This window comes from Glandiceps talaboti, chromosome 3 (assembly GCF_964340395.1).
Source record: "Glandiceps talaboti chromosome 3, keGlaTala1.1, whole genome shotgun sequence".
Classification (NCBI taxonomy): domain Eukaryota; kingdom Metazoa; phylum Hemichordata; class Enteropneusta; family Spengelidae; genus Glandiceps; species Glandiceps talaboti.
Window position 1 is genome coordinate 26,893,380 of NC_135551.1, and position 12,500 is coordinate 26,905,879.

A 12,500-nucleotide genomic window follows, 5' to 3' on the forward strand; every position below is an offset into this window, starting at 1 on the left:
TCTCTCTCTCTCTCTCTCTCTCTCTCTCTCTCTCTCTCTCTCTCTCTCTCTCTCTCTCTCTCTCTCTCTCTCTCTCTCTCTCTCTCTCTCTCTCTCTCCGATTTTCTCTTATTTCTGACCGCCTCTTTCACTTAGGAACTGTTTTTAGAAAATACTATATTTACCTTCTGCTGATTTACGTACTTGGGTCTGTGCGAGATTTGAATCTTGGCTCATTGATGCCATCGCATCAGCAGCTCTGCTCATAGCTTTAGCCGATACAGACTGGACGGGAAAGAAATACGACAGTAAACATTTCATAAAGTGCCATATCTGAAATAAACTTTCATTCAGGTACGCACGCACGCACGCACGCGCATGTATACATACATACATACATACATACATACATACATACATACATACACACATACATATGTATGTATGTATTTATGTAAGTATGTATGTATGTATGTATGTATGTATGTATGTACATGTACACGTGTGTGTGTTACCATTATCTGCCTCCCTCGAGCTCGAGTAATTCCATAATCTACATATTTAACAATTAGCCATAAAGGATTTCATAACACCATAGAATTATAGGTGGTCAACATACCTGAGTTTTTTTTCCAACTTGAGACGGTATTGCTGTCGAATAGGTCAGTGCCGAGGCTGTCTGTGAGACTGCTTGTGGAGTAAGCAATAGAGTGGTGGAGAACTCCCATAACTCAGATATCTCACTCCTCAACTGTAAATCAAATTTTAATTGCGAATAATCAATCACGTGCAGTATGAAAGTTTTAGATAATATACCGATGAACACAAACACGTTTATGAATTAACTTCAAATGTACTACTTTTTCAAGGACAAGTTCTTTAGTATATACATTGTATAATCAACGTATTCAGCAATAGCTTGCATGAAACGTGAGATAAAGTTAGCAATAAATGTTCATGGATTGATACCGGTATATAAAAATCCAATTAGTTACTGAAACCGAGTGCAGTGATGATTATTGTCAAATATGTAGCACGGGTAGAGTGACGTCATCATATGTAAATTGACATGACATGCTTGCATCGTACCTTTTCAATCATTGCCGTCCAGGTGGCGTTTGAACTTTGGTTACTCCACTGTGGAAAAGAAATGAGAAGCAAAACTGTAGATTAACTGTTACCATTGTACGAATAGGACTTCTACAGTCAGCGACTCGTTCAAATAACGACCTGTGTGACCGTAAATATTTCTGATCAGGTCAACTTGCCTGCGTATTTGTCTAAATTTCCTGGTTGCTGGTTCTAGTTCAAAATTCTTTTCGACCTTTCTACTGTACATGCATTATAATTACCTTGTTCAGTAAAGAAGAAATTGTAAGTATCATTTGATTGGCCTGTATTGGGTTGTCTAGTCGTCTGAATACATCAGCTCGTCCGAAGTACGTCTTGATAACATCCTCGTCATACTCTAAAGGCAGAACCTGTCGTCAGAAAGAAAACAACAAAAACATGATATATATATCCATACCCAGTTCCTATGTATTGCTATGGAGAAACTATATACCCTCTACCCTTGCATAATTTTCCTGGTATACCAAATTGCACCCAAACAATGTCATTTACTCTAATTGCTGATCTAATTTCTGTTTTGCTATGTATGTTGCTATAAAGAACTTTCAAACAAAGATTTTTTATGCAACGGTTGGTTGTTAATGCGTCTAGTGAGTCGACATGTCATCTATAAACTACCAATCCTTATATTTACCCAACACCTATTAGTTGGCCAGCCAACTTGATTCTCTGACAATGTAAATTTAAGAATTGACGATTTCAATTAAATTTATTGTAATTCAACAGTTACCATTAACCAACAATGATAACCTACTACTCTAAGAACACACTGTAATGTTACGGCGGCCCAGAGATAACAAAGGAACAATACATTTGTGGAAGAAATAATTAACTTTTGAGAGCAAAATATTCAGTGTAATGTAGCCTCGCGTGTCAGGACAATAAATATTCAACCAACATATCTCTTGCAGTGGCAAGACTGGATTTGAGGAAGCTAGGCAAGATCTTAGTGGGATTATTAGAAAAAACCCAGAATATTTTCATTCTAAAGAACCGACTAATTTGTAGTAATCACGTCAGTTATTCTGGAATGATTGGAACTTGGAAGATAGTTGTTAACGTCTAGTGGCAGTTGTGCAGTACCCAATGTGAACGAAGGACGCCCCCCAAAACCACTACATAATAAGAAGGTATTATCGGTTTTCCTCTATACCGACTCATTGCTTTATAACCCATAATTTTGAATGCTATGACGTCATGATCATGAACCAAAATGGCTCTACCTTCACATGGATGGTTGTTGCATTTTTTTCACCGTACTGATCTTCAACTGATATGATCACTTCCCAAATATGGTTATTCTCAGTTGGTCCTTCAGGGAGACTCATGTTTGGTGTCAAGGGGTCATCAGCGTAATAGAAGTCACTGCCGTAGATTTCACCGCCATACGATAATTGTATTCGGTACTTTAGACCGGGGTCAATCAGCTTTCTTTCATCCACGTCTGTTATCACTGTTTCGTTCCGTTGCCAACCTTTACAGACAGCCACAAATTTCGTGATCAGGGCTTTTCCTAGGGTCATAAGAGAAAATCAATGAACGCAGAGATAGACATACATACATACATACATACATACATACATACATACATACATACATACATACATACATACATACATACATACAGACAGACAGACAGACAGACAGACAGACAGACAGACAACCAGGCAATGACAGACAGACAGACAGACAGACAGACAGACAGACAGACAGACAGAAATATGCACAAAGCAATAGTAAATTGAGTTATCGATAGCAGGAATTAAAATTAAAGTTATGAAGTTATAAACTAATGTATGTAATTACAAGGGATATGCACAAACCTGCTTCAGGTAGCACTTTACAAGTTCCTCCATATGGAGTCGACGCAGTCTTGAAGTAATCAATGGAATGTGATCGACCCCGTCCGGGAACATCAATAAAGGCCACGAGTTTGTATTCAGTGCCTTTGCTGAACACTTCCTCTTTGATAACCAGCGAGGACCCATTGGTTCCTGTTAATATTTATTGTTATTAGTTATGTTAACAGCTCGATATTATTTTCAGTTGGTTTGTTATATTGGTATCTTAACGTTCTCTATTTCAATGTTGAATTGACTTTGCTTTGAAACTCAATGAGAAACAGGTTGGGGGGTGAGAGGAGTTGACCAAACAGGGTAAACAGTACCTTAGTAAACACCAAACATATTTGTCAAGCATTCCTTTCCTACAAATATCAAAAATGCGTTTCTTACCAGTAACAGTGTATAAATCAAAGTCTTCAACGTAGTTGTATTCTTCAGTGATGTGGTCACGTTCATATAGACTCCAAGCCATTACACTGGTACCAACTGACGTACAATCTTGACAAATCAACTTGTATGATGTTGTGTACATAGAGCTAATTATTTCTCCGCAGTTTAAGATGCACCTAGAAAGTAACAAATAGACAGTATGACTGCAATGCCACGTGAATGTCACGTGACGTTTGGTATCAAAAGCCACAATCCAATCATGTTTCTATAAGAGTTGCTGCTATATATGTTACCAACTCTTATATAGTGACACCATCGCTGTGACTGGCATATTTCTGTATGTTTCCTGATAAGATTTTCTCCTGAAGGTATTTTCAAACTTGAACTAGTTGGGTTTTTGTAAGGTCTTGGGTACGATAACGGTCATAACACTTCCATTGCGTAATTGGTAGTCACCCATACAGTTTTTATAAATAAAAGTGTAGTATATATACAAATTGGTGAACTCTGCAGGGTCAAGATCTCAATGAGAAATTAATGTTAAAATTGGGGTAGTGAATATTTTCAATTACGTAACTGGGTGGGGTGTGTAAAACTTTGTAGCTTTAATGGCCATGTACACATCGAATCGTTTTTGAAAGCCTATAGACAAAGTACACTGATGCCATATGGGTAAAATATCCGACAAGAAAAAACATGAAATTCATCACCTACTTTCATGATTTTGCACAATATAAAGTTGAGCCTAGAAACAATACGTGAGATGTCAAAATGAGAACTAACATTTCACTGAGTGGTTATACATATTGAAGCCAGGCAAGTGAGTTTTTTTTATTAAAACCTTTCCATTTTCGCAAAATATTAGTATTGAGTGCTTCGTTTTTTATCTGTTAGCTAGCAGTGTTTTGCTAAGGTTGGGGAACCCAAGTAACAGAAAAGGGAAATATAGTTAAAACTGGCATAGTTTCCGGTGACTGCATTATACCATTATCTTGGTGGGGAATCCCGGTAAAATGACAGGGGAACTCAGGTTGGTTTTAATTTCTTACCGCCCTTAACCAAATTCTCAGACTGGATAGTTATACAAAGTGCAGTCAGATTTAGGGCCATTTAGTAGATTAGCTTCAAGTATATATCCATGGTCCTTACCAAGTTTAGGACCATGTGGTAGATTAGCTTCAAGTATATAAATATGGTTCTTACTAGAATTGTTTTCTGTTATTGTTGTTTCTTGTAATCGTTGTAATTATCTTATTTTCCTTGAGAAATGAAATTTAATTCAAAGTAGACATAGATAGCTACACACTTCAAGTTGAAATATACTTACTTTAACTTTGCATTAGGGGGATAACCATCTACAACATCTACAGTTTGTTGAAAATATTGTTCCAGATTATCATGAGTAAACAGAGTCAGCCTCACAATATATGTGACGTTCTTAAGGACACTTCTAGCAATGACGAGACCTGTATTACCATTCGTCTTTTCAATGGCGGATTCATCAATACCACATGCCTTAAATTGAATAGTCGGGCTGTCAGATGATAAGATTGGGGGCGCTGTATTAGGTAGATGACAGCTCCAAATAAGTGTGATACTGCCAGTCTCAGATTCGGGATCTGCTGACCTTGATCCATCGAATATCATATCAAAATACATCGATTGTGTCCTTTGGAATGAACCCTCAATAACAACTATAGGCGGCGCTCTGACGATATCTACATAAACATGATCGGTCCCCGGATCAACATTGCTAATGTCCACAAGCTCAACTGTCAGTGAAATTCTTATCAAACCATATTCGAAATATTTTGCAGGGAAAGAAATGCTAAACCGTTCAGATGACGGAATATCAAGTTCATATTTGTCACCATTTACAATTTTCTTAGCAAACCATGTGAAGGTAGCCTCGGTTTCATTTTCCCGACAAGTATAGGTGACAAGGCTGGTGACAGTTAGGGGGTCAGATCGATAGTGCACCCTAGGTGACAAACTGGATTTCCCACGTCCATTGATCCAGACTTGCGGCATGTCGCACATTGTGTAGACATTCAAAGGATGGCTTGCCGTAAGTAGTGTGTGTTCATTTACAGCCACCATTTTGATATCCCTGTCGCCTTTCTTCTTGTATTTATGTATAGCTGTTTGTTCAACTGTTCCATCAGATAAAAGTTCGATTTGTCCAACATCATCGATTTGTTCATCACCGAAGGTAAGGATTCGTACAATGTTTGTTCCATTATAGGTTGAACCAATAAGTGTCAAATTCTTCCCTACTTCAATTTCCTCTAGAACTTCTCCTGTTTCTCCAATCAGGCTCTTGAAGTCGGTCTCCGAATATTCGACTTCAAAGTCCATGTCTATGGTCGTGACACTTGCTTGAGAAAAAAGTGATGTGATATGTGTGACGTCATCTTTTGGTGGATTTATTACCTTCAAGAAAATATTTCGCATTCCGGTACATTGATATTCTTCTTTCTTGATGACGTACGCCCCCTCATGGTAGTCTAATGGTAATTCTTTCTTCCCATTTCCATTCTGATCCTCCATTTGAAGCAGCATGTTGACCTCTGCATCATCTTGTATGTTCCATGTAACAATAGCGTTTTCTCCAAATTCAATTGTAAACGGCGGTCTTGGCTCAAAACTGGAAAAAATTGTTTTAACATACCGGAAAAACGTGTGCTCAGTGCAATCAATGTCATTACAGCACTTGACATTTGTGATGACAGGTCCGTGGGTGTCATGATCATAAACATGGTTAATATTCACAAGACCATATTTAGTGTGAAATGTTTGGTCTGTGATGCCATCGCCAAAGTCCCAATCACAAGTAGTTGCATTTCCATCCACAAGGAACATCCTGAATAGCGTTTCATCTTGCTCTACGGTCAGCTGGTCTTCCCTGACTGAAATGTTGGCCACACTGAGACCTGATATTTCTTCATTCCGGTACTCTTTATCTAAGACACTTCCTAATGTAGGGCCAGTCTGGGCTGTTACGACGATTTGTTTCAGGGAGAAAAAAGAACCAAGGAAATGATCAACACTGATATTAAACATATACACACTCGGGTTGATATAGGATATGTTGAAATTGTACATTTGCCCAGTCCATACCTCATCAGCAATGGCTTCAAAGAAGTCGAAAAAGTCTATATAGAATGGTACTAAAAGGTCGTAGTCGCCTATGGATATTGAAAACCAACACTCCAAAACTTCATGCGGCATGTACACGTCATTGACGTGTTTAGCTCTAAAGCTGTTTGACTCGTGGGAGTAGCAATCCTTGTCAATAATTATACCAGCTTCAGGTTCAACAAACGTCTCGAAGATACTGCCTGATTTAAACACGTTCAGTTGGTTTGTAGTGGGGAACGAGTAAAACTGGTTTCCAGATTGTTCCTTTGGCAGAAGAGTGAAATCATCAGGGCTGTATTTAAGGTAAAGACTGCAACCTTCACTACTTGATATCTGCCCACTGTCAAGTGCATTACCACAGAAGCAATGTCTGTCGTTACTCAAAGCACTAAAAGCAAATTCTAGGTCACTGCAATGATGCCGACAATCCCCAATACGTGGTGCATCAATTCCAATGTCGATTTGTGAAAACTGACCATTGTTACTGTAACATCCTAGGAACGATGGATCTAGTAATACAGAAAGGATTGTGGCTGTCAAATTCAGATTATTACATCGTGTATTCAGATATTTCAAATTACAATACGACAAAATATAATAAATAGAAAGTGGTGGAAGTCAAATCATGTTAGTGACAGAAGAGCCACACAACACGATACTAACATAAATTAACAATATCACAGTGCAGGTTAACGACAGGTTGCTGGTACAGAGATATATTGTGTAAGTGTCATTGAAATTTGCCTCTTTTAATTTTCAAATTGGCAACAGGCGATAACATTGCACGAACCATTTGTGCTAATTAATCTTTCTATACGAAGTCTATCTTGAATATATAGCGAGGTACTAGGTATGATGAGTAACAAACCGAGTACATATTTAGGGATCTTCCCCTTGGGACTGCAACCTCGGACAATAATTAACCCTATTTGAAACACTTACCACTGAATACTTGGACTTCTGCCAATTTCAACGATGAATCGTGACGTTGGTCACCGCTCGTGACGGATACATACCGTCCAAACATGACACCAGATCCAGAGCAGTAAGCCGTAAAGGTGGCGAATTTCGACGTATCAAATATCGGACCACATCGCACAGACTGTTTGATATCGAGTGTATTACTAACCAACACTTGAGCTCCAGAAACGTCATCATCTGTCATAAGAAAGTGTAGATAGTTTTTTTAATGGCAAATATGGTTACTTCTAGAGTATGTGCCTCTTTTAAAATCAAATCTGCAACAATTTTGGAGTAAAAAAAACAACTTGATTTACGATAAATTTCGCGCACAAGTGTTGTCAATATTTTAAACGTATGTACATTGCAAGTTTCCTGCATTAGTACTTATTAATACAAATGAAACTATGTATTGGAACGATTTGAATACCAACTAAACTATAATAGGGGAATAATAATAATATATAACAAGTGTCACTTAATGCCAGTATGGGGATCAAACTGTTATTAATGAGGTTTTGAGTGATTTTTCATAAAGCCTAAACACAATATTTAGTTCCAGTTACCCGATCCCACTTTTTTTTATGTATTCGAGAAAAAAATCGCGAAATTGTGTGAAGTCTCGCGAGAAATAGTGGATGCGGAAATTGACATCATCTTAAAAAGACGATATAAAACTGTTCTTCCAATCTGTAATGGCTGTACATCTGACAGAGGCCATATGGAAAACAGCGGAAAACATAACTACCTGAACTAGAATATATATAAAAAAAAAAAAATTTTTTTTAAATCTACCTACCCCATCTATTTTAAAATTGAGCGAAATCCGAACCACAATTTTTTTTTGTTAGGCCTAACCAGAATATTATTTTAGTCACTAGGTGATGTTCAAAATATCTACAGGCAATGAATGGACGTACTTTGAAAAATAAATTTATATTCCATTGCCATGATGGATGCGGATTACATGTAATTAATTAACTACTTACTTTATGCCTAATTAATTAAGTAGTTTCAATTTCTGTCTATCTTAAAGTCTTGGTTTCAGCTCACCTGCAGACCTCAACACTACATGGGTCATTCCGTACACTCTACCAAGATCAATTTGTAGGTATGCATTAGGGTCACCCTTTGCGGTTTGACAAAACGTATCCAAGATCCCATCCACTGCCATTATTGGCGAGTATCGGTGGTCAGTACGGTAAGTGGTACTCAAATAACTGGCTTTGTTAAATGCAAGGTTTCGTGGTTCTGAAAATATAAATAATGTACGACACACTCATAATGCCTCAAGAGTTATGCTACTAGTGTCAGCCCTAGCACTTGGACTTCGGCACAAACAATAAAAATCAGATCAAATAACTTTACGAATCAAGTACTAGTTGGGGCAGCAGACGGACTCGGGGATCCCTGGTACTGTCACAATGGTATTGGCATGGCATAAGTATGCCTAATTACTATTACTACTCAGTATGTGATTACGTGGTTGAAAGAAGTCAAATGTTTTGTTCCCTGATTTGAAACTGTAATTCGTCTAGTAGACAGGCTTTGTCTGACACTGATAAAAGTTTCATACTGGTAATAGATGGAAAATTGATATTTTTGTGTATAAGTTGTTTGTAAACACACTGCGAAAAGACGACTACAAAGCTAGACATAATGATGGGATATTTTCAAAATTTACCTGCGTCAAACATGTATTCTTCGGTGATCTCGAGTTCGTCGATATATACCTCGGCGAGTTTGTCGTTACGCGCTTTATTTTGCCCAAGGACCACACGCGCACTTTCTTCGGTATAACCACTATCTGTAGTCGGTGCTCCAGTGGTATCTTCCGTCACTAGAAATCCGTCGATGTAGACACTTAGTCCCTCACTGTACTTCCACGTGATCACCAGTTGAGACCATTGGTTGAACTCTCCGGTGAACCTAGCTGTCCAGGCAACGCTCGAGTTAGCTACGGTGGCCTCAAAGTGGTCCATAAGGAATTTAAAAGCCAAACCATTGACAGTGTCTGTGCCTGATTGGAGTATGACGAGCTTTTCCTCTAAGTTTCCTGTCTTAAACCACATACTCACAGTTACCCCTCTATCACAGGATGCCAGATCTGTCACACAGCATTCATGGAAGTCACCCAAATCTATCCATTGACCTTCCCCCTTCAACAATACAGCATTCTGAAAAATGGAATCGTTCACTAGGGAGACACTTCCATGAACTTCTGCATCTACGCCATTTGCTCCCGGAATGGATGATGGTACATCTGTGCTTATTTCATCCATCGGCCAATACAATTCAACAGCAGGATCAACTGCACAGAAAATAAGACACATCTCTCAAATATCTTTTTGAAAATAGTAATCATCTATTAATATAGTGGATATAGTTTATGCAGCAGTCACATATCCATAAATTGAAAAGAAAAGAGAAATGTTTGTGGAAAAAAAAAAGATATTAAAAAAATATAAAAGACTACAAAGAAGCATGGGATTTTAATATGCTTATAGCTAAAAAAAGTGCAGAATACTTCTGTAGTACTTAATACTTACCATTGCATACAACCGAGGCCAGTTCACTGTCATCGCACAGAGGAACTTGATTAACCGTACATCGCAGTATACTATCCTCACTTCCATCACATCCTATGTCTGTCAGCCACATCGGTACCAGTGATATAGGGGCATACACCGATTTGTGAAGAACTAACTCAGCGCCATTGGGGTAGCCTGTCAAAGTAGAGAACATCAGCAAATTTATATTGATTGGTTGGTTGGTTGTATGATATACTCATTCGTGTTTTATCTGTCAAATATAAATCTCTCCACCAATCCATTTCCCTTCTGTGAGGGAAGGTTATGATATGCTTTTACCTGTCTGTCTGCCTGTCTGTCTATCTATCTATTTACCTATCTTTATCCGTCTGCCCCCCCCCCCATCCATCCATCCATCCATCCGTCCGCTTGTCATTTTTAGAAAATAGAATCATCACATTGTAGTCAATAGACCCAGCTTGATTCATATGACATTCCGTGATACCGATAATATATAGAACACACACTTATCACTCAATGGTTGCAGAGATGACGTACCGAGTTCTCTACATATAACGTTTCCATCATGTATATCCCAATAGTCATCGCACACAGTTCCCCATGTACCATTCCGATAGAACTCAATACGTCCTGCACTTGTTCCGACTCTGCCATTGCCGTCAACGAGTCTGATTGGCTCTGTACATTCAATCAAAACGCAATAACAGTTATATAATATGGGATTATAAAGTTTGATGTCTCCGAGTCAGTAAACTTTTCAAGTCTTAGTAAACGTTTAACGTTTGAAACAACTTCAAATTGGTATACGAATGTTTTGATCAGAGACAATATCAATATATCAGGAATGGAAAATGTAGTGACGAATAGATGGCGTCGTATATTGCGTGGAAAACTCGAGATGTATTTTACATCGTGCACATAATCTGAGTCCAACCATGACACGTCAGTGACATTTGGTTAGTATCAATCACATTTGAATATCAGTGAGCCTGGAATTTAATAGCAGCTTAGCTTATTTTAACTTTTTCACACATTTAATAGCAACCTACTTGCGCACGCAGCTCCTGCATCCTGGGAATGACCACATGATGTTTTACCCTTGTCATTTTGGTCCGTGCAATCAAGAATGGTTTTCTCAGTCCCAGAGCAGTCGACATTTTCGAACCATACTGGTCCCGTTCCTTCGGCAAACTTCTTCACTTTGCCACCGAATGGATATCCTGTCAAAAAATGGAAGATGAAACCAGAATGAAAGAAGACCACGAATTACACAATACTTGCAGAAGATAGAAATGGCAGCTCACATGCACACTATAAAAACACAAATTTGACAATTCAACACCGGGGTCCCACTTTCTCTAATAACAAACGGCATTTCACTATTGTGATTGCTAAATCAGAAATATTTATCTCTGTTCAACTTTAAAACATTTTGTTCGCAATAATGTTTTATCAAAATATCAACCGATTCAATTATTTTTTTCAATGTAAAATATAACCACTTTTATCCACGTTCTACTTGGCATCTGATAAAGGTCGTATAAAAGATCAATTATGACACAAAGTAACCCATAGATGACGGTAAAAGTTAAATTATGTGGATTTACCTAATTCAGTACACACCACTTCGGCATCTATATCGTCCCAACCTATATCACAGATTGTACCCCACTCTCTGTCAAGATATATATCGACACGTCCGGCATATGGCACACCACCACCGATAAACCGGATAGGCGCTGTAAGGATCAATTTGTGAAATAATAAAAGTACAATTATCACAACCATACGACGTAAGAAAACGGTTTGGTTTTCTTAGTAAGTACTGACACAGTAAATAGCACACATATAAAAGTTTTCATTCTTGAAAACGGAACTTGCAAAATTCGCCATCTTGAATGGTGCATTATTGCAGAAGGCGCACGAGAACAATTGTATTGAGTAGAGTTGTATTGAGTAGAATGAGTCGAATTGCAGAGTCGAACGACTCCTAGTGACAAAACCCTTATAGGTCATGAGTATTTTCCGACTGAATGAAGAAATATATAGGTTGATAATATGACAAGTGCATTTTTGAAAAATCTGGAAAAGTAATTGCGATTTCAAATGTTTTGACTCATGTTTTGAGCACATCAGAACCAACGCGTTGTCGTGGCATTGACATACGTTGTCGTGTAGTATAGAACGACCAGTGAATAAATTCCATATTTTCTGTTGAACTTGGCTTGCATATCGTATACTACACGTTAATAGAAAGATGAGGGACAACATACGTTTACAGTATAGGTTGACTTCATCGTAGGCAGTACACCCGCTTCGTCCAACTGGAGGCTGGGCAGGACACTCCCAGATTGTCAGCTCATTACCAATGCACTTTGAGCCAGACATCCATATTGGTAAATTTGGAGCTCCGTAAACACCGGCAGGTTGAAAGAAATCTAACCCTAGGGGGAAATCTAAGATACACAAAACATCACTAAATAAAATGTGATCATTCTAAAAT

The 12,500-nt window shown here is 38.2% G+C and overlaps 1 protein-coding gene across 1 annotated transcript in view; it reads right to left on the reverse strand.

Moving 5' to 3' along the window:
• Window positions 1-12,500, reverse strand: part of LOC144433313 (uncharacterized) — a 39,401-nt gene that overhangs the window by 14,483 nt on the left and 12,418 nt on the right. Inside the window, exons 17-32 of the mRNA XM_078121621.1 lie at window positions 12,271-12,453; window positions 11,605-11,736; window positions 11,047-11,217; window positions 10,535-10,675; window positions 9,995-10,171; window positions 9,130-9,756; window positions 8,499-8,696; window positions 7,428-7,643; window positions 4,672-6,994; window positions 3,345-3,520; window positions 2,934-3,104; window positions 2,334-2,623; window positions 1,332-1,460; window positions 1,069-1,116; window positions 599-730; window positions 165-264 (exon numbers count right to left, since the gene is read on the reverse strand). Coding sequence (XP_077977747.1) covers window positions 165-264; window positions 599-730; window positions 1,069-1,116; window positions 1,332-1,460; window positions 2,334-2,623; window positions 2,934-3,104; window positions 3,345-3,520; window positions 4,672-6,994; window positions 7,428-7,643; window positions 8,499-8,696; window positions 9,130-9,756; window positions 9,995-10,171; window positions 10,535-10,675; window positions 11,047-11,217; window positions 11,605-11,736; window positions 12,271-12,453 — 5,214 coding nt within the window. The remainder of the gene's footprint in view (window positions 1-164; window positions 265-598; window positions 731-1,068; window positions 1,117-1,331; window positions 1,461-2,333; window positions 2,624-2,933; window positions 3,105-3,344; window positions 3,521-4,671; window positions 6,995-7,427; window positions 7,644-8,498; window positions 8,697-9,129; window positions 9,757-9,994; window positions 10,172-10,534; window positions 10,676-11,046; window positions 11,218-11,604; window positions 11,737-12,270; window positions 12,454-12,500) is intronic.